Genomic DNA, 21,874 nt, shown 5'->3' on the forward strand with positions numbered 1-21,874 from the left:
TTAACATTATAAAATGATGAAATAAATTATAATAAAAATAATAAAATTATTCATTGTAATTTAGTATTAATATTTTGGGACAAATTTTAAGTATATGTTGATTTTAAAAATATTGAGAGATTTTTTTATATATTTAAAAAATAGATCGATTTGGAAGAGAGGAACGTGAAATGAGTTTAATTGAGGTGGTACAAAATGTATCGTATAGGATGTGTATTTTGAAAATACTTTTTATAAAATGCGTTCTTTTTTACATATTAGCTTTTTTAGTTAAATGGTTAAATTTTAGTGGATTTTTTCTTATGTCTCGGGTTTGAATCCTCTTTTACTCAAATTCGTATTTTTGATTTCATGTTGCTTTAATTTTTTTATTTTTAATTAATACTTTTAACATACCATGATAATTATGAATATTTGTTTTAGATTTTGATTGGCAAGACTATTTTAATATAAAATATTTTATTATTTAATTAATGGTTAAAAATAAAAATAAAAGATGATAGAAATTTCTCCATCTTTCAAGCTCACATCCACCATTCTTGAAGAAAAGAAAGTTTTGTTTTTTTGCGATTTGGTCCTTTCTATTAAAATTTACTATTTTCATATAGAAATCAAAAGAATTTTCATAGCCACCAAGAGGGAAAAATGATAAGAAGACCATGGTGAACATGAATATTAATTTGGATTCAAGAAAGATAGAATTGGAAGAGAGAATCAAGTTAATGTTTGAAATCACGAGAACAATGTATGAATTTCAAGGTTTCATCATATTTTTAAGTTTAATATTGTTATAAAAGTAAGGATGCAATGTTAAAATAAAAAATTCTCTTAAAAAGTTCCATGTTCTTGATATGTTCTTGATAGAATCGAAAAAATTGGCTCAATTGATACCATTAAACTAAAGAAGGGTTGAACTAGTAAAATACTTAATTGAACCAAGTAAAAAAATGATTAAAGTCATTTAAATCGAAATTTAGCTAGTTTAAATATTTAAATTTACTGTTATAATTTATAAAATGACTACTATTATTTATTTGGTTTTTTTTATTGTTGATTCTATTATTTTATTATTAAATTAAGAATTGGTAGTTTTATCAGTTGAATTAGGTGTGAAGTTGAGTTTGCATGATCAATCTTATAAGTGGCATTGTTGGTGTGAAGTTGAGCCAACAAATGAGGGAGTTGGACTAGTACCCCCTCCAAATGCAGCTATACGAATCGAAACTATAGCGGCCACCTTGTACTTCAAAGTTAGTGGCGTGCTCCGATCTTCGTTCTCGAGTTCACTGGGTAATCTCCTCATACCAAGGGAGAAAACAAGATTAAAAAAAAGGAAAGAAATGTGAAGAGTGGGCTTGGTTGAATTTGATATGGTTGGGAAACTATGAAAGGGATTGAAGGGAAAGTAAAAGAGGAAGTGTTATTTATAGTGGGGCGTTGTAAGCAATCCCTTTTACTTTCATGCTTCATGCTCACAATGTCCCAACCATGATCAAATTCAACCAACCCCAGATCAACACATTTTCTCCCTTTTCAATCTTGTTTCCTCCACTGGTACGAGGAGACTGCACATGCGAACTCGAGAATGAAGATCGAAACAAGGCACTCGCTTTGAAGTACAAGATGGCCGCTATAGTTTCCATTCTTGTAGCCTCAGCCATCGGTGTTTGTTTTCCGCTACTAGGAAAAACTATCCTTGCTTTATATCCAGAAAAGGACGTTTTCTTCGTCATCAAAGCGTTTGCGGCATGCGTCATATTGCTCTCTAGGTTTACCCATGTTCTACCCGATGCTACCGAGAACTTCACATCTCATTGCCTCGATGAAAACCCTTGGTGGAAGTTTCTCGTTTGTCCGATTACTACGTTGTTGGTAGATACGTTTGCTACTTCTCATTACACCAAGTCACACCGAAATATCACCCAACAGGCCCATGGCGACCAAGAGGAGAGAACAGAGGAAAATGATATAGATGCTGTACATGTTCATACTCATGCAAGTTCAATTTCGATTTCAACTCAGCTTCTTCGATACCTAGTATCACAGGTTTTGGAATTGAGAATAGTGATGCACTCTGTGATAATAGGGACATTTTTGGGTGCTTCGAAACTTCCTAAGACTATAAAACTATTGACGGCTGCACTCACTTTTCATCAGTTCTTTCAAGTTCATACTCGGTGGATGCATTTTGCAGCCAAGATTGAAGGCTCGATGTTGATTTGTTATTTTATTATTAAATCGAGTAGGCAGCAAATCTCAGAAGGCTTAAATATGTAACAATGGAGATTAATGTTAGCTTCTTTAATGCTGTTTGCCTACCCTCATTGGGAATCACTTCGCCATGGACTCAACCTTGGAACTCATTGTGTCCTTCAAAACAAAATTGCAGACCCTATTGTTAAAGTTTCGTATGTGAATTTGTTTTATCACATCATCGTTAACAACGTGATCTCGAGACTAAACACATGGCATGGCATGCACCGACTGCAACGGATAGCACGTTATGGGTTCCCAATCCGTCGTCCTCCATTAGAAAATTGACTTCAACAGGACTTGCTTGAACCTCTCGTAATCCAGGAACTCCCAGTTGTTGATCTTTTGCATTCCCCCACATGTATAACTTCCCTTCATCTGTTCAGAACCAAAAATATCAGTAAAATGCACATACAAGCTCAGTTGTTGATTGTTAGGGCTATGTACAGAACCTAGGTCCGAGAAAGCTATGAAACTAGTTTATATTGCTGAGCAAAAAAGTCGTATATTTGAATATTTCATACTGGAATAGATTTACTTAAGAGCTGACATTATTTCTGACTGCATAAATATGAAAGATATAAAAGGGTGGACACTTTTCATGGCTAAATTGTTATATGATTGAAACTACAAGCTTGAGCTATCTAATACACAATATTTACCAAAGACATATACATAACATACCGGTTATAGCTGCCGAAGATGAACCTCCACAGGCGATATAGACAACACGTTTATCAGCCAAAGCTTCAATTGTTGCAGGAACTTTTTGATTTTGTATAGAAGAATGGCCCAACTGACCATGTCCCCCATGGCCCCATGAAAGTACTTTACCTTCATCTAAAATAATACAGAAGGAATAATCAATAATTATAGTATACCAACAAAAGGAAAAAAAAGGACATGTGGCACTAGTTTTACCTGTTAATGCAAGAGAATGATATCCACCACTTGCTATCTGAACGATATGAGTACTTTCAAGGCTGGGAATTGGTTTCGGTTTCCAACCACCAACCTTATCACCTCTTCCAAGCTCATAGTTAGAGTTTGCTGAGTAAACATAAAAAATATATATAGATAGGATTGAGCAAACTATTCCAGGAAGGTGATGCATCGTGAAATAGATAAAATGAAAATAGTCAAAACAAACAAATAAAAATCAAGTCGCAGGAAATCAATATAAAGATATCTTCACCACAAACTAAAAAGATCAAATGAAAAAAAAGCAGGATAAGGAAGTAAATTGATGAATTCAACTAAACCAAGCTCTTTAATCCTCAAGCCATCCTCAACAGGCTCACTACATGTTCCAGTACTGTAAGATTTCAGTTTTCAGTATGCAGTAACCATATTTTTCCCCATGCTCTACTATAACCATAACTCACACCTTGTTGACCCTAATTCCTAGTTTCAAGCTAACCATGTTGCCTGTCCATGTAGTATGCTTGGCAAACAAGAGTACAAGTTTCAGAAAATATTTAAAGTCGTGGTATTATATTTTGGCTACGTTTTGCTCCTTAATTAGTGTTTGTCTCAGTAGACATTAGATACTAACTATCTTTCTAATCTATCTTTTGGATAAAAAATAACTAAATACCCATAGGAACGATATAACGAAATGTAAAATATATAGACAGGTAGAGAGATCTTACCACCCCAATTCCAAAGTTGTCCATCCTCTGTCAATGCCATTGTGAAGAAACCACCACAAGAAACTGCAGCAACAGGAGTAGGTAATTCTTTCACTTTGGATGGGATACTAAGTCCACCTCCCTCATTTGGGCCCCGACCAGGACCAAGACCTAATCTACCATCCCCTTCCTCTCGGCCCCAAGTGTACAAGTCTCCTAATTCAACGAATAACAGCTGTATTCAGATCAGGCAAAGGAACAAAACATATATACGAAGATGACCACCTATAATGTGAGAAATGAGCACACATGACAGATAGCATGATATCTAAAACCTGTTAATAACACCAATTTGTTAATTTTTCAGCATACATTAAGGTACACGATTCTCCTTCGATTTCCCATTGTTTGCTGCATTCTTCTTCAAAGTTTCAATTTATGGTTAATGAATAAACCAAGCCCTTCTGCCATCAATACACTCTTCCCTTCTCCTTTCTACTATATTTTACCTTCTGTACAGACAAAAATGCTGCAGGGCATGTTATCCATGTGCTAAATAGCAAGTATTATAATCTTCTCTGTTCTGAATGTACTTCTTTTATCAGTTTTCATATCTGACGACAAGAGAGATTCCACATACAGGGAAATGGAAGTACCGAGCATGTCAGAAGTTATTTTACAGACTAGTGTTGCAGTTTGATGGTTCAGAAAGTTCACCTTCGTTTATTAAACAATTTATTGAACATACAAAGATACACAAAAAGAAAGCAGAGCATAAGCTGTATGATGCTTGAAAAATTATATATTGCATTGCATTCAAATTACCCAGGTTTGTAAAAAATCAAATCTTATACTATGGCTTGAGGCAAATTTTCTTCCAAAAAGTTGATGATTTTCTTCCAAAAAGTCGATGATAAACTAGAAATGTAATAAGTATTGAGATTGCATTAAGTATCTTTGTCTTTTGAGAACATACATTCAGGTTCAATTTATTTCTTAATTGTTTCCACATTCTAAGCACAGGGGCTTTACGTACCATGATTCATTAAAATGACAAAAGTTAATCATTGACATGAGTTTCATAAAGCAAGATCACAGGTAAAGGCAGTCGAGGTCTATATTATGATGATTGACAACATTGAAAACCTGATTCAGTGACGGCAGCAGTATGTGTCCCACTAGTTGCGATATGTCGTATATTTCTACTCCAGTTGCCTTCTACCAATCTTGGGACGAGTTCTCTATGATAAACGCGATGTCCAAGTGCACCAAAACCCCCATAACCCCTGCAGACTTCATTTTAAGAAGAGAAATAGTTTGTACTAATGGTTTTGGCCAAAAACAATTCAACTGAAGCAAGAGTACCACAGACTCGTAACTTAATAGACAGCTAATTAAGAAAAAAGCTTCACCACTTCTATCCTATAAAGAGGATTCAGTTGATAGTTAATCAAATAAAAAAAAAAAAAAGAAAAGAACATCTACAAAGAACTAGCTTGAACTGTCTTTCTGCTCCACCTCTCCAACACACTTGTCAGATGAGAGGTAAGGACGGCCTCTACCACAAAGTCCCTAATCATGGTCAGCTTTTACCCAAATAATTTCCAGGATACAGATCTCAAAATAACATCTATTTTCCTTATCTAACTCTCTCACTCTATAACTTATTTAAAAGGGAAAAAGAATAAAAAGTGTACAAAAAACAAATGAAAATCCAAAATTCTTGCAGTAGGATTAATGATTATAAATCATTTGGTTTACTTAAAAGCTTCAATTTTATATCTCTAATATGTGAATTCTGATAGAAAACATTCTAATGGGTATTCGTTAATCACACATCTCTGGTGCAGTAGTATAAGAAATCTTGAGCTTGATCTTGAAAAAGATGTTTGACCTCATTGATCCATATAAACCTTCTATATTTAACATACATTGAAGTAACATTCATACATTCAATCATCAAAACTAGAGCTCACGTAGTCTCTACCTATCTTTCATTTATCTATCTCCTCAATCCCATGTTTCCTCTCCAATAGATTTAACTCATTCCACTGACCTATAACGCTAAGGCTATAACCATAGAAAAAGGCTCCACTTCCACTATCATTTTTCTTCTGTTATCCTGAATAAGCTTTTTGAATATCAACTTGAATTCTCATATAATGTTATAAACTTAGTTTCTGGTATCTAGTCAACTGTATGTTTCAGCTGACTAATTATCAAAAATCACTCAAAGGAGAAAATAACACGGAGCAAAGTTCTTTATATCAAGGATAATAGCTAGAATTGGATCAACATCAAGGAAGACGAAGAGAACTGACCAAGTAAAGACCTCGCCTTTGAAAGTTAGAGCCACAGAATGAAGACCACCAAGAGCGACAAAGGAAACAGAATCCAAGTGAGGGTTCAAAGTAGGCACAAAAGCAGGATTTTCATGACCAAAACCGAGACGACCTCCATCACCTTTGCCCCACATCCACAACTTGCCGCCGACAACCAAACCCGAATGGAACAACCCGCATGATATCCCAACCGAGTGCAAAGTTTGATCCTTTTGATCTTGGTTTTGGGTTTTGCCTGGGGTTGGGGAGAGAGAAAAGGAAGCACGGGGTAAGAGGAGATTGGCTACTGGAGATGGGTATATTCTGATTTCTTCAATGCCACCACCTAGTTGGCCTGATGCTCCCCTGCCCCATGAAAGGACTTGGAGTGTCACGGCTTCATTTCCGTTGTCTTCGTTGATCTCTGGGCTTTTGTAAAGAAGAGGAACTTTGCCTTTGGTGGCGGTGCTAAATGAAGAAGAGAGGCGGCGGCGGTAGAGAGGACTTGAAAGGCGGTGTGCCATCACTCTTTAGGCCCAGTCTCAGTCTGCACTCGCAATTAAATACAAATAAATAAAAAGAGACTCGGGCCAATAGGGAAATGGGAGGAGGCTGACTTGGGGCCTAGCTAGTGCCTATTGTATTCTACAAATGGAGGATAAATAGATTTATTTCACTCGTTCAAAAGGGTTCCTTTTATTTTTACAGTTCCATTGCTGTGCCGGATTCCGATGGAGATGGAGCAGCTCTTAAGCATGGGGTTCTCAAGTGAATTAGCAGCACAGGCTCTAGCGGCCACCGGCGGCAAATCCACCCTCAAAGCCACCGAATGGATCCTTTCCCACAAATCCTCCAATCCAAACCCGAACCAGAACCAGAACCAGAACCCAAACCCCTTTCCTCCTCCCTTTCAACCAAAACTCGACCGCTTCTTCCATCTTCACACCAAGCTTTCCACTTCCCCTTCATCTCCTGAACCCACTGCCACCGCCCCAAGCATCCATACTGTACCCGAACACGACCCAGATGATGATTCCACCACCCCATCTCCGCTCCATAACAAACGTCAAAAGTTGCAACATCCCAAACCCACCATTCAACTAGGCAAAACCGATCGAACCCATGAGCCTTTGTCGGAACGGATGCGTCCTCGTACTGTTTTCGAAGTTGTTGGTCAAGAACACATTCTGGGTAACAATTCTCTTCTCCATTCTGCTATTGATCGCAATAGAATCCCTTCCATTATTTTCTGGGGTCCTCCTGGTACTGGTAAGACTTCCATTGCTAAATCCATTGTTAACTCGGCTCAAGACCGGTCTATGTATCGATTCTTATCTTTATCTGCTGTTACTTGTGGGGTTAAGGATGTTAGAGATGCTGTTGAGGAAGCTAGGAAAATGAGGGTTAAGAATAATAAGAGGACTGTGCTTTTTGTTGATGAAGTTCATAGGTTTAATAAATCACAACAGGATTCTTTCTTGCCTGTGATTGAAGATGGAAGCATTGTGTTTATGGGGGCAACCACTGAGAACCCTTCGTTTCATTTGATTACACCATTGTTGTCTAGGTGTAGGGTTCTTACATTGAATCCTTTAAAACCCCATCATATTGAAACTCTTTTGAAGAGATCAGTTAATGATAATGAGAAGGGATTGTCTCAGAGCGTAGGCATGAGGGTCGATGTTAAGGATGATGCTATTGAATTTTTGTCCATGAATTGTGATGGTGATGCTCGTGTGGCATTGAATGCTTTGGAAATCTCTGCCACCACGGCGGCTGCTCGAGTGGCTGATAATCAACTAGAACAAAATGGTTCATTTGAAGCAGTTGTTACAGTGGATGATGTTAAAGAAGCTCTCCAATGCAAGCATCTTGCATATGACAAAGCAGGGGAAGAGCATTACAATTTGATCAGTGCCCTCCACAAGTCAATGCGAGGAAGCGATGCGGATGCAGCGATCTATTGGTTGGCAAGAATGCTGGAAGGAGGTGAAGAGCCTCTATACATTGCACGAAGACTAATAAGGTTTGCCAGTGAGGATGTTGGGTTGGCTGATCCATTAGCCCTAAACCAAGCTGTTGCCTGCTATCAAGCTTGTCATTTCTTGGGCATGCCCGAGTGCAATGTGATTCTTGCACAATGTGCTGCTTACTTGGCTTTGGCTCCTAAGTCTATCTCCGTGTATCGAGCCATCGGAGCTGCACAGAAGGTTGTTCGGGAATCTGTAGGACAGAATGAGGGAGTGCCGCTTCATTTAAGGAATGCACCAACCAAACTTATGAAGGAACTTGGATATGGAAAGGATTATATATATCCCCCTGATAACCCATCATCTTCAACTCAGTCATATCTACCACCTTCACTTCTCGGGTACAAGTTCCTCGATTGGCCAGATCAAAATTCAACACAACAATAAGAGTCATGCCATCGTGTTTGGGGAGTTCAGGGAAATTCTTTTTGAATTCGGTAATCTTCACTGTTCATCGAAGTTTTTGTGGATATGCCTTTCTATAGGTGAAAGAAAGTTCAGAAATATGGTATATTATCTTGGATCATCTTTTTTTTTACTAGTACTAGACATAGTTGACTTTACAACGAAGTAGTCAACCAACCTTTTGTTGATAAAGCTATTAACTGCTATGTGTCCGTCGTTAATATTGATGGATCTATAATCCTGCATATAATGTTGGACAGTGATAGATTGATAATTATTAATGAAAGTGATGGAGCCTTATGAAAAGATCCTCTCACTTTAATAACACAAAGATGTGAGGCCAAAAAAGTACACAAATATGTTAACAGATACACAATCCATTAGCAACTGTTAGACCTCTTAACTCTAAGCAATGCGTATTATAGGGCATCTAATTACATTCACGTGATTTACATTAATACAACAAATCCATGAAGCTAAAACTTACAACTACTACTGCAAGAAGGCACTCCCTAAAAGGAGAGCATCTTAAAAATAAAGGAACCAATGGGAATTTTCGAAAGGATTGAAAGAAACTCGACCAGAAGTATCAGATCCATTCCTTAGGATTGATGCAAGCATCTAACAGTTTCCACTCTTCACTTCCCTCTTCTGGTTTCTGTATGTCATACAAAGAAAAAGACCCTCTATTATAAGTTACACTCTCTTGGTAATATATCACAGTGAATATTTACAAAGAACTATGTCAATTTTTTTTTAACTTGGACGGAAAAGTGAAGGAAGCTTACATGATCATATTCCCATCGTGCAGATAAAGGAAGAGAAACAAGAATACTTTCAATTCGACCTCCAGTTTTCAGTCCGAATGTAGTACCTCGATCATAGACCTTCCATTAACAAATGAAATATAATTTAAAGCCCATATTTTAAGAGAAATTTAAGATTTCCAATCTCTCTAGTTTAGTTATTGATCAGTTCAATACCAAGTTGAATTCTACATAGCGGCCCCTTCGCAACTGTTGCCATGCTTTTTGGCTCTCATTGAATGGTGTATCCTTCCTTTTCTCTATGATTGGTATGTATGCAGGAACCACAGAATTCGCACATTCTGCAAATTGATAGTAAATTAGTACATTAAAAAACACAAATCCACTAGAGTTGCTTCCTTTAGGTGGGGAACACTCAAAATTAATCTGAGTCTTGAGGAATTACCAGTGGCAAATGAAAGAAGCATCTCTTGATCATAGTCATTTAGATCATCAAAAAATATTCCCCCGAGCCCTCGTCTTTCACCTCGATGCTGCATATAGCATTAAAAGTAAACATAAAGTTTAATAATTAAATTCATAATTAAATGGAGAAAAAGGTAAAATTATGAGAATTGTCAACAAGAGGAAATAATTATATATAAAGAAAGCCCTTAGAACATTTATGATCACCAAACAAGCTACTGATGTTAGTGAAAAAACCACCAAGCTTCCAATTCAAATAACACCCACTTTATCTTTAATGTAGATGACTGTTTCATAGTTACCAAATCATTTCAATTTCACCAAAAAAAAAAAAACGTTGTCCATTAAGTATAATACCCCAATTTTTTATTCTTCCCAATATAGCACATATTAAAAATATAGGTAATAAAAGATTACAAACTAAGGAATCCAAAGAGGCATATAAGTCAAGCTAAGCTTGTTGGGCATCATTCACCTTAAAAAGAAAAACATGCTTAGTGCAAAAGGAGTGTGCCTAATCTCGGGTGATCTCACCCAATTGATGGAAGGTGCTTCAGTTGGTTTGCACTGCATCCTAGCACCTAGGTGCATGACTTGACAATAGTGATAACCATTACACTGTTTGTGACACAACACTCTTAAGACTCTTTCCCCAATATGAAACATAATTAGTAATATTATCATGGAGCAAAAATGAAAAAGCAATAATCACAGTGTCACGCATTGACTGGGAATATTTTCTATGTTTGTTAATTCAAATGCTATAAAACTCTAAAACTGGGGAAAATAAATTATGGAACATCATGTATGACACTGAAAAGATCTGGTAAAACCATACCTTAATGTAAAAATAGTCATCGCACCATTTCTTGAATCGAGGATAAAAGGATGGATCAAACTTGTCACAGGCCTTTTTTTGTATCTAAAAATGAAAGCCAATATTAGCAAAAGAACATCCAGAAACATATTTCATTGTCCAAATAATATTTTACAAGCTAGAATTAATGATCTCTACATACATATCTACTGCAACAGGAATAAAAATTTTGCAGGTTATCCTTTAAGATTGGCATGTGCAATCCAATGGTACTAGAAACGTTAGTCTCCAATTGACGTACCAAGTTATACTAAAACCTAAAAAGGAACAGAAGTTACTACACTTTAAAGGATTTCATCAATGTGCTTTCCAGTAAATCTGTAAACAATATTTAGTAAGATGTTCAAATAAAAAGGTTCTATTCAAATATTTGAATTTCTTCAAATTTTACTTTATCAAATGGAAACCACCAATATTTGAACTAATTTAACTTGTGAACCTCCTTGGTCTCTCAATCCTGCTAAATGCAGATATTTCAAGCTTTACTGGGGGTAGAATTAAAGAAGAAAAAGGGCATAAGAAAGAAAGAAAAATCCAACTTACTGAATGGAAGTGCTTGACATCCTCCTCAAAGATGTAAGCTGGAGTCAAATCAGTTCCACCACCAAACCACCATTGCCTAGGTGCTCCAGGAGCATCTGCACATTTCAAAGACGGGTCGCAAAATAAACCCATGTTACTTGGACTCTAATGTGAGTGTCAGACTCAGATATGTCTTTAAGACAAGCATGTTCGATTCTTTCAAAGATTTGCTTGTATTTGGAGGGTCTTTGGACCCATGTCTGAATAAGTCTTGGGCACGGGTGTTGAACAGGAATACTTTAATAAAAATGAAGAGTCTGAATGCACGAAAAAGACTAATGCTATGCACAATAACAATGTACAGTGAAAGCAACTGAGGTAAGTAACGCAAATTTAATAATTTCATCAACAAACTATCCCTCTTTTTGTTTGTGAAGAACAGGTAAGAAAGCAAACTATAAAGCATATATTCATTGCTACTGAATTGCCAATGAAAAGAAATGCATTCATATCCTTCTAAACTACCATTTCAGCAGCAGTAGCAACAACAGGAAATAATAATGGATAAATTAAGTACCTTTAGGAGCATCAGTTTCGAAATATCTATAATTAAAATGCAATGTAGGAGCAAACGGGTTCTTTGGATGCAAAACCTGAAAAAAACACCGAAATACTGTATTATCACATTTGGATCTTTCAATGGAATTGACCAAAATTCAAGAAAATAAAATGGGAAACAATGAATTACCGAGCTGATTCCTGCTGCGAAAAAAGGAATGGGACCGGGCTTCTGATCATCGGCAGCAGCCTTGGCAGCTCGATAAGCTTCAGGGGGCATAACACCATAAACAATGGAGATATTAACACCAGCCTTTTCAAAAACAGCACCGTCTTGCAACACCCTACTAATACCCCCACCGCCACCGGGCCTCGTCCAAGCGTCTTCCTTGAACTTGCCAGCTCCGTCAACAGCCTCGAGGGCAGAGCACACGCTTTCCTGGGCCTCCAATATCATGCGCTGGAAGCGAGACCTGACGGAACCGTCATCTCCTCCGTCGGCGTCACGGAGGAAAGTGTGGGGGCGCTCGGAGATGAGGGTTTCTTTCTCGATGGAAACGGCGGAGAGAGGGGTGAGGTTGCGAAGAGGGGTTTTGGGCTTGGAGAGGGAAGAGAATTTGGGGAGAGTGGTGGGGGCGGGGCAGAAGCTGCTGACATGGGGATTATTGGAGGAAGAGAAGGAAGAAAGGGGGAAGAGAGATGGAGAAGAAGATGAAGGAACAGAGAGGGCAGCTGTTGGTGGTGGCATTGCAAATAAAAATGGAGACAAATTGAGATTTTGAGCTCCTATAATAGTGTTTTGCTTTGATTTATAGCGAAAGGAAGATGACGAAAGGATTGGGGAGAGAGAAAATAGGTGTGATAAGGTAAGGATCGTCGATCACCCCACTACTCTCACTCTATTCCTTGGTTTTTACCTCTATAGCATCATCCATTTTTTCCTTTTAATATGACCTTTACCAACTGAATTTTAATTTTTTATTTTTTTTTTCATAATCTAACTTATTATTTTCATATAATACTTAAAAAAAAAACATAATGTAATTGTAGTTAATTGATTTAGTAACTATCATTCAAAACTTATTATTGTTTTCTAAAAATTCTAAATCAAATCTTAACTTTGCTAGCAAAAATGTCGGTTTTCATGTTGATTGATGGTCATAACTTTTCAACAATATTCTCTAGTTTTCTTTTATAATTTATATTTTTCTTCACATTGTTTTCTTTAAAACTATCGTCATTCTTATTCACTCTATTCTTTTGTAATTTATGTTTTTCTTCACATTGTTTTCTTTAAAACTGTCGTCATTCTTATTCATTCTATTTTCGTTTAAAGTAATAAAGTAAATATAATATTCATAAAATTGAAATTTGAGATGTTGAAGAAAATGATAAGTCATCTAAGACTTAACATTTTATACATCATTGATAGGATTGGTCTCTTAGAATTTTCGATGATTTCTTAATTGACTAAAGTTTATCATCAAGTTAATCTAACAATTGGAATAATGTAATAAAATGATGCATCTCTAATTTATTTTAAATTCTTTCATTACTTTATAAATGGCATTTGAACATAACATAAATATAATCGTAAAAATTATCTTTTTTAATCAATACAAAGCATTTTTTTCTTGAATAAATAAGTATCAAAATGAAAAAAAAATCAAACTCAAACCCTAATACCACAATGCTTGATTTTATAGATTCTCTCATCCTTTTTTTTTTTCAAAATTTCTTATAAATGTGTTGCACATTTATTAAACATATCATATTCAAATTTTACTAAACTCACTACGAGTTAAGCGAATAAAAGCCAATCTCTCCTTTGATCAGGCTATGGTATAGTTGTTTTTTTTTTTTTTTAACAATTCGAGTCACACTCGGACCGAGTCACACTCGGACCAAGCCTTAAGCTCGGACCTCAAATCATTCATAAAATATTTAAATGTTAAGTTAATAACAAATTTAAATAATTTTCGGAGAAATGACACAGATGAATAGCACCACCTTCCGATGTGTATTACCAAGTATCTGTTTAATTCGACCAAGGCCTCACAATATAAAAAATAACAAACAACAACACAACAGAGGGCAAAAAAAATGCATCATTCGATGCGTTTAAAACACCAAGTAAAGTGCTAAAATTGTGCTAACAGCGAAAACTATTACGGTTAAAAGTTTCGAAATAGATTACTTGATTCTCAAGGAAATGATAACTCACTAAAACCCCATTTAACAGTCATCGCCTCTAGATGTAACTTCTTTGCAGGTTAACCTTTGCAAGATGGCATTTTCAAACTGAGAAACATTGCTCCAATTAACATCACATTATAGAAGATTCACCTGCACCCAAAATACAAAAATGTTTTTCACTAATCTCTGACTTTCAATAAGTTTAGGATTTGGGATCTAGAGTTCTGGTTAGATACGAATGCTTGAAAGAAAAGATGGAAATTTCTGCCTAAAACCAGTAAAGAGAATGGACCAAATGTAGAACTCAATGCATTCATTAAAAACCAATATGGTCATTTCTAAATCATTGACATTGCTACTTAATTGAAGACCAATTTAACACATCAAGAGAAGGGAAGAAACATACAAATCAAAACCCGTCTTCCTACGTCAGACTGCGAGAATTAGTCACCCTTTTTCCTGAAAGAGCAACCTTCAGTGAGTCTAGCTCGACCACCAGTTGGTTGGCATAGAACAGTCTGGCAATTACCGCACACCACCACTGTTTGAGAATGGCTAAATACTGTCGTTCTGCCAATCAACAAAACACACAAGCATAGCCCATAAGAATAAGAACCCCAAATACCCTGCACAAATTTCAATTCTATACACTTCACTTTGAAGGACGTCATTGAACCATTGCAATTTGTAAAAAAACCAAATCAGAAATCAAACCGGTTCACTTTGAAGGATGTCATTGCAACCATTGCAATTTGTAAAAAAACCAAATCAGAAATCAAACCGGTGAGAATTCAAAATCACTGATTCAAGCAGTGAGGCTAATTGAACTTGATATATATAAATATACATTTAGCTAAACAATATGGATTTTAATATAAAGCAAATGGTAAAACGTTCAAATCTCAAAAGCATATATCTAGTATTTTTCATGGTTCAAACAAATTTTTTATTGGTTATCTAAATTTGCAATCAAAGATATATTGAACCAAACTTAACACTATTAATCTTTTACTAAGAATGATAATTCACAAGTTGTTAAACAAACCTAAATCATTAGCATGAGTTTTAAAAAAAAAAAATCGAAATTCTAAAATCAAATGTGAACTTACATGTTGAAGCAGCCTTGGCATTTCACATCCTTTGAGATTCAGCAAAAAAAAAAAAAAAAATTAATCCACCATATACAACAAATCAGAATACGAAAGCAAGGAAAGGTAGGTTAACTACCATGAAGAATGAATTGGGGGATTGAACGAGACGCTTGAGCTTGTGCTTCTTTTTCTCGAGCTCAGCTGGCGGATTCAACAAATCAATGTCGTTTTGCAAAACCTAAAATCGCACAGAACACAACGGCACGATTCAGATTTTACTAAATGAACAATATTACAAAAAGAGCCTGAAAATGAATGCAACTGTAAATATCGGGCATCAAGCATGAAAGAGGAAACGACGATTAGAAATTTACCATGGTTGCAGTGGAAAAGGGTTTTGCCTGCGGCTTTTTGGCCTTTGAATTGAAAACAAGCTTGAAGAGAAGGATCTCTAAGTTTGGGTTTTAGGGTTTTGTTTGTTGGCCCTTTTAATTTAATTTTTATTCACGATTTAGCCCTCAAGTTATTTTTCATTTTCCACTTTGGTATTTAACCTTTTTTTAAGTTTACTTTTGGTACCTAAAGTTACACTCTCTCACAAGGTTCAGTCCAATTTTTGTAACAATGTTAAAATAATTAGGTATTCAATTGCTACACAACGCATGATACTTTTTGTTGATGCCATCAACAATGTGGCGTTTACTTGAACTGGCATTATCGGGTAAGAGTAAACTGACATTTATTGGGTCTAAAGAGCGATTACTATTTAGTTAAATTTTAGGATGAGAATGATTATCTGAAAGTTCTGGTTGATGGTCTGTGAGTAGTATTTGAACAATAATTAATTTGCAAACATAGACACCATCCTTTTCTACAATACAGGATCATTAGCATAATGTGGTTGTCTGGATTAGACTACCAAGTTCGTCAAGTGTAATGTATAAAAAGAGTTTCTTAAAATCATTAGGAGCACTATAGGTCAAGTTATTAAGATTGATTGTAATGCAAATAATGGAATAAGAGGTAGGTTTGTAAGGATGGTTGTTTGTGCTAATCTACACCTACCATTATTTTCAAATATTAAAACTAAAAATGAGGTCCAATGTGTTGAATGTGAATGCCTTCCAAGTATTTTCTTTACAGGTGGTAAATATGACTATATTAGAAAGCGTTTCCCATCGACACATTCCTTAATAGTGGAGGAGGAAGATGTTACACCAAAGCCACCTTTTGTGGCGATAGTCCAACATCAAGCTGAATGTGAGGACTTTAGTTCCTGATAGTCGTTGAATGATGATAAAAGAAATCATCATCACAAATTTGACAATTTTCCTTAATTTGGTCTCTAACTTTTTTTTTTTTGTTTAGTGTGGTACCCAAAATTGGCAAACGACATACAAGTTACCCCAATAAGCTAACAATGTTATTTTTATAAGGCGGCAAAAGTAGCCAACATATAACTGTTAGGCAATGGGAGCCCATCTATTTGTGTGCCTTACATATATATACAAGTACTGTGGCAACAACAACTTTTTTTATGGTGAAAAGTTTGTGTCGTCAGTCAATGAAAAAGAAAGAAAAGTGGAAGAGAAAAATAGTTTCTTTTCTACAGACCAACTTTCATATTTTATTCAATTGGAGGTTCGCTTGGTGTCCATTAAAGTTATTCTTTTATGGTAGCTAGTAGACTCAAAGATTTGTAAAGTGTACTGTCTAATTTTTGTTTCGAGTACTATAGCTTCAGGTTTTCTACTTTCAAAGTCAACCTATTTTTTGTGATTTTCTCTCCTCTTAAAGTTTGCTTGAGATTATTTATTAATAGCCTTGTATGAGTTGTATACTCTTTATTTGACTTGATTGTGATATTGTAGCAAGACTTTGATTATACTGGAATTTTTTGTGGATTTTCAAAGTCCTATTGTTTTTACCCTTGCTTTAAAGGGGTTTTCCACGTAAAATTGTATCTCGATTTATTGTTTTTTCTTGTGATATTGTGGTTGATTTGTATTGATTGTTGATATATTGTGTTATTGGATTTTCCATAATTATCAAATTATTTTATAAAGTTTAATAAATTATTATTTTATTGAGATTCAACAACTGGGTCGGGTATAAGGTGTACACTTCTATAGCCGACAACTTGAATGAGTTTTAAGGCTTGTTGGTTCAACTACTTGGTATGGGAATTAAATTTGATGATAAGATTATGGAGCTTTGGTTTCTTGCTACTCTATCAAACTCTTGGGAAACATTTCGAGTTTTGCTCATTAATGCGACTCCGAAGTGTATTATGACATTGGAAATTGATAAGAGTGGTATGTTGAATGAAGAGGTGAGAAGAAGGTCTCAAGGTTCTTCATCACAGTCTAAGGTTCTAGTTACCAAAAATAGGGGGAGGACAAAGACAAAGGTGGAAAGGGTAGAGACAAAAGCCAACGCAAGTCGAGGAATTATTCCTTTGTGATGAGAATTTGATCAACCTAGCATATGATGAGACTAATTGAGTGATAGACATCAGTGTTTTGCTTCATGTTACGTCATGGAAGGGGTTATTTGCATCTTATGCTTCTCATGATTTTCGGGTGTTGAAGATGGGTAATGACGACTTTGTTCAAGTTGTTGGCATGAGAGATATTAGTTTAGTCACTAACAATGGAACCAAGTTGACACTTAAAGATGTCAGGCATGCATCAAATATTCGTTTGAATTTAATTTCTACAGGAAAGCTTGATGATGATAGTTTTTGTAACACTTTTAATGAAGGCCAATGGAAATTGACTAAAGGCTCCTTAGTTGTGGCTTGAGGGAAGAAGAGTTCTAACTTGTATTTGATGCAGGCTTCGACTTCTCAAGGCATCGTGAATGTGATAGAAGATGATAACTCAATAGAGTTGTGGCATAGGCGACTTAGTCACATGAGCAATAAGGGGCTTAATTGTTTGGTCAAGAAGAATCAAGTTTTGGGTTTGAAGAACGCTACACTGAAGAATTATATTCTTTGTCTAATTGGAAAGCTAAGAAGTGTTTCATTTAAGTTCATCCTCATTCGAGAAAGTCAGATTTGGTAAAGTTGGTTCATTCTGATGTTTGTGGTCCGTTAAAGGTTAGGTCACATGGTGGTGCACTTTACTTTGTGACTTCTATTGATAATTTTTTGTGGAAGCTTTGGGTGTTTTGAAAAGAAAGGACCATGTACTTGATGTATTTAAGCAATTTCAAGCTTCATTTGAGAGAGAGATTAGGAAGAAGTTAAAGTGAAATTGTAATGATAATAGTGGTGAGTATATAAGGCCATTTGATGTTTATTGTTGTTTACAGGGAACCAAACATCAGAAGGCACCGTCGAAGACTCCATAGTTGAATGGGTTGGCCGAGAGAATGAACCAAACATTGATTAAGAGAGTCAGATGTTTGGTTTCAGAAGTAAAGTTTTCTAGATCTTTTTGGGCTAAATCTTTGTCTACAGTTGTACATGTGATTAATCTGTCTCCTAGTGTTCCTTTGCAAGGTGATGTACCAGATAATGTTTGGTTTGATAAAGATGTGTCATATGATCAGCTGTACTTGCTCGATTGCAAGGCATTTGTTCATGTTTCGAAAGATAAGAAATCTAAATTGAATGTCAAGACTCGACAATGTATCTTCATTGGTTACAGTCATGATAAGTTTGGGTACAAACTATATGATTGTAACACCCATCACCCATCTTTGTCGTCAAAATCGGGTTACAGGATACTACAACAATTAACAGAATAGAAACATACGAATTTAAATATTTTTTTTAAAACAATCATTAAATCACATATATATCATACAAATCATGCTTTACATACAAGGTCGGGCTTAAATCGAGCTTACGAAAGCTCTGAAATCAACTCAGAATCAAACAAAGAATGATTTGAAACTTTTCACTAAAAAAAGACAAAAGTGCAAAACATGGGTCACATAGCCGTGTGACAAATTGAAATTGTGTAACATTGGAGTCACACGGCCGTGTATGCAGGCTGTGTAACTCACTAATGTCATGTGAATCAAAGTGCAAAAATTCAACAAAAGTCACACGGCGGTGTGGTTGGGCCGTGAACTAACTGTGACCGTGTGAAAATCTAGCTTACCCAAGCTACAATGCTTACACGGGTGTGTGGCCAACCCATGTGACAATCATAAATCGTGTTTTCTACTTGCATTGAATTTTCAAGTGGCACGTAGTCGTGTCATTAGTCCATGTGTGACACAAGGTGGTGTAACCCAACCATGTGGCACAAAATATGTCATTTAGGTGATTGAATTAAACCAAACATTAAGGTAACCTTAAAAATGCATATTGATAACTTGAAACCTTGTTCAAAACACCTCAAAACCAAACCAAAACATGTCACATAACATCCTAATAGTGTCTAACCAATTTTAATAAAAATATGTCTTCTGTCTCTCTTAAATTTGATATTGAGTAATCAGCCCTAAAGATGGATATTGAGTAAATCATCCCTAAAGATAGAGCAATTTAATCTCTTTTAATTTTGAAAGTAAACAATTGAAGACAATAAATGACGATTATGAATATTAGTTTACTTATTTATTTATTTCCTTTCATATGAGTGTAGCATCAAAATTCCTAATCTTTATTTTTTGATACAATGCCTAAAACTACTTATAGCTCCTCTTCAACCCTTAAATAAAAGAATCATGCACTTTAGCGCACTCGAACTCACGTCCTCTTGCACTGACAACAATGTCGATGTCAACTAAACTAAAACTCAATCGAAATTATGAATATTAAATTTGTTTCATATGACCATGAGAAAATAAGAAAATTTTCCATTGAATAAGTAGACACATGTGAATTATTTACTTTCTATCTAAAAGAAAAAGAAAAAAAAACTCGAGATCATAAAAAAAAAAAAAAGTAACATAATCATTTTCACAATTTTTTCCAATCAAATTAACTTCCATTTTTTATTTTCCTTGGCAAAACATGCCAAAATTGTGGAAACCCTCAATTTCTCAAAGCAATTAACACGTTATCAAAACTTTCATTCAATTTCATAATGGTTTTACTTTATTTTTCATTTAAATACAATTCAAAAATACCCGAAACATCAAAATAAAGGAAAATACATTAAATGAATAGATTAAACTAAAAGTAATTCACAATTAAAAAAGAAGAAGAAAAAAGACAATGTAATTTTCATGTCTTTTGCCACTATTGATCATACATTAACAACTTTTGCCACTTCACAAAGGAAAAAAAGACTAACATCGAGTTGGTTCCGAAGTAATACGAGATTGACATGGTAATTAGATTGTGGGTTTTGGCAGCAATCATGATAACTGCAACATAGAGTTTGTTGGATTGTTGGGTTTATATCACGGCATAAGACTAGCTTAGAGGTGGAATCAGATTCATCGAGCTCAATCAACTTTGTTCTTCGACGAGTAGGAGAGAAACATCCGGCTACTGGACTGGTCATGCCAATATTTAAAGCTGGAGTTTCTCGCTTTGACAGAAAAGTTTTGTCGATGACTGGCTAGCCAAATAGGTGCTTATAGTACTGATGTTTTTATGGTTTTTTCTTCGCCACCTACTCACCTTTCTCATTTATTCTTAGCTCATACTCTTGGAAGAGTTATCAACACTACTTACTCTTTCCTTTTCTGACAAAAAAAAAAACTAACACGCTTAATTTATTAAGGTAACTGATATAATAATGGTCAAATTTGGATATTACATTCAACTATACCTATTCAGGGCTGGGTTATTCGTCTAGAATTGAAAGCTTGTTCGAAATTTGAGAGGGTTTAGGTAAAAATATTAAGCCCGAAAATAATAAAAATTAGGTTTGTTTTAAAATATAGGTTGGGCTTTGGCTTGAACATTCAAAGCCCGAGTCTGGCCTGTTTTAAAATTTATAATATTTTATATTATGTAATTTAGAATATTATACTAAATATATAATACTATTCTACTGTAAATAGGGGTGAGCAAAATCCGATTCGATTCGACAAACTCGATAAAAAATTAAAATTTTGAATTAAACAGTTCGAATTATTTGAGTTAATCAAGTTATTCAGATCAACTCGAATAAATATTTAAATTTTTCGGTTTAACTCGAATATGAATTACACAATTCTAGTTATCCAAAAATCTGAATAAGAAAAGACAAAACTACGTCGTTGAGTTATGAACACTACTTACTCTCTCCTTTTCTGACCAAAAAAATAATAATAACACGCTCAATTTATTAAGGTAACTGATATAGTAATTGTCAAATTTGGATATTTCATTCAACTATATCTATTTAGGGTCGGGTTATTTCTCTAAAATTGAAAGTTCGTTCAAAATTTGGGAGGGTTTAGGTTAAAATATTAGACCCAAAAAATAGTTTTTAAAAAAATAGGTTTGTTTAAACTATGGTTTGGGCTTTGGCTTGAACATTTAAGGCCCGAGCCCGGCCTGTTCTTAAATTTATAATATTTTATATTACGTAGTTTAGAACATTATACTAAATATATAATACTATTCTACTATAAACATTAAAATAATGTTAAGATGACGATGACTGTATATAAAATTTTAATAAATAAAAATTATATAAATTTATTAAATATTAAAATAATATAATATAAGTATATTTTTTAAAAGTTAAAAAAATTAATATGTGAGTGTCTAAAATGAGTTTAGGTTAATCTTTTGTAAATATGGGTAGATTTGAGCAAAATTTTAAGCTTATGTTTCTGATCGGGCAAAGATTAGACAA

General features: G+C 35.0%; 4 protein-coding genes and 1 pseudogene across 4 annotated transcripts; 2 read left to right on the forward strand and 3 right to left on the reverse strand.

The window, feature by feature from the left end:
- Nucleotides 1-1,137: 1,137 nt before the first annotated feature.
- On the forward strand, nucleotides 1,138-2,218 carry LOC108469600 (zinc transporter 1-like; annotated as a pseudogene).
- LOC108469598 (RCC1 domain-containing protein RUG3, mitochondrial) lies at nucleotides 2,187-6,729 on the reverse strand. Its single transcript, XM_017770516.2, has 6 exons — nucleotides 6,206-6,729; nucleotides 5,031-5,170; nucleotides 3,906-4,100; nucleotides 3,175-3,303; nucleotides 2,938-3,093; nucleotides 2,187-2,631 (listed from the first exon to the last, which is right to left on the reverse strand). Exons 1-6 carry the CDS (start codon nucleotides 6,727-6,729, stop codon nucleotides 2,438-2,440), a joined length of 1,338 nt encoding a protein of 445 aa, XP_017626005.1. The 3' UTR covers nucleotides 2,187-2,437.
- Nucleotides 6,730-6,776: 47 nt separating this feature from the next.
- On the forward strand, nucleotides 6,777-8,946 carry LOC108469597 (uncharacterized). Its single transcript, XM_017770515.2, has one exon. It carries the CDS (start codon nucleotides 6,937-6,939, stop codon nucleotides 8,620-8,622), a length of 1,686 nt encoding a protein of 561 aa, XP_017626004.1. The 5' UTR covers nucleotides 6,777-6,936; the 3' UTR covers nucleotides 8,623-8,946.
- Nucleotides 8,938-12,757, reverse strand: LOC108469599 (oxygen-dependent coproporphyrinogen-III oxidase, chloroplastic-like). Its single transcript, XM_017770518.2, has 8 exons — nucleotides 12,020-12,757; nucleotides 11,849-11,924; nucleotides 11,293-11,387; nucleotides 10,711-10,794; nucleotides 9,853-9,940; nucleotides 9,624-9,748; nucleotides 9,429-9,527; nucleotides 8,938-9,298 (listed from the first exon to the last, which is right to left on the reverse strand). Exons 1-8 carry the CDS (start codon nucleotides 12,575-12,577, stop codon nucleotides 9,230-9,232), a joined length of 1,194 nt encoding a protein of 397 aa, XP_017626007.1. The 5' UTR covers nucleotides 12,578-12,757; the 3' UTR covers nucleotides 8,938-9,229.
- Nucleotides 12,758-13,796: 1,039 nt separating this feature from the next.
- On the reverse strand, nucleotides 13,797-15,630 carry LOC108468856 (40S ribosomal protein S27-2). The gene is made up of 5 exons (XM_017769715.2): nucleotides 15,491-15,630; nucleotides 15,253-15,354; nucleotides 15,135-15,163; nucleotides 14,432-14,595; nucleotides 13,797-14,175 (listed from the first exon to the last, which is right to left on the reverse strand). The coding sequence occupies exons 1-4, from the start codon at nucleotides 15,491-15,493 to the stop codon at nucleotides 14,469-14,471; spliced, it is 261 nt and encodes an 86-aa protein (XP_017625204.1). The 5' UTR covers nucleotides 15,494-15,630; the 3' UTR covers nucleotides 13,797-14,175; nucleotides 14,432-14,468.
- Between the last annotated feature and the right edge of the window lie 6,244 nt (nucleotides 15,631-21,874).

Source organism: Gossypium arboreum, chromosome 8 (assembly GCF_025698485.1).
Source record: "Gossypium arboreum isolate Shixiya-1 chromosome 8, ASM2569848v2, whole genome shotgun sequence".
Lineage (NCBI taxonomy): Eukaryota > Viridiplantae > Streptophyta > Magnoliopsida > Malvales > Malvaceae > Gossypium > Gossypium arboreum.

Bases quoted from the DNA above. Each gene is read 5' to 3' on its own strand.
- LOC108469597 (XM_017770515.2), top strand. From the start codon at position 6,937: ATGGAGATGGAGCAGCTCTTAAGCATGGGGTTCTCAAGTGAATTAGCA.
- LOC108468856 (XM_017769715.2), bottom strand. The intron at 15,164-15,252 runs GTAGTTAACCTA...TGAATCTCAAAG, and splicing joins CCCCCAATTCATTCTTCATG to GATGTGAAATGCCAAGGCTG. The intron at 14,596-15,134 runs GTAAGTTCACAT...GTTGATTGGCAG, and splicing joins TGCCAAGGCTGCTTCAACAT to AACGACAGTATTTAGCCATT.
- LOC108469598 (XM_017770516.2), bottom strand. From the start codon at position 6,729: ATGGCACACCGCCTTTCAAGTCCTCTCTACCGCCGCCGCCTCTCTTCT. The intron at 3,304-3,905 runs GTAAGATCTCTC...ATGTTTACTCAG, and splicing joins ACAACTTTGGAATTGGGGTG to CAAACTCTAACTATGAGCTT. The intron at 2,632-2,937 runs GTATGTTATGTA...GGTTCTGAACAG, and splicing joins ATCTTCGGCAGCTATAACCG to ATGAAGGGAAGTTATACATG.
- LOC108469599 (XM_017770518.2), bottom strand. From the start codon at position 12,577: ATGCCACCACCAACAGCTGCCCTCTCTGTTCCTTCATCTTCTTCTCCA. The intron at 11,925-12,019 runs GTAATTCATTGT...TGTTTTTTTCAG, and splicing joins TCGCAGCAGGAATCAGCTCG to GTTTTGCATCCAAAGAACCC. The intron at 11,388-11,848 runs GTACTTAATTTA...TGAAATGTGCAG, and splicing joins CGAAACTGATGCTCCTAAAG to ATGCTCCTGGAGCACCTAGG.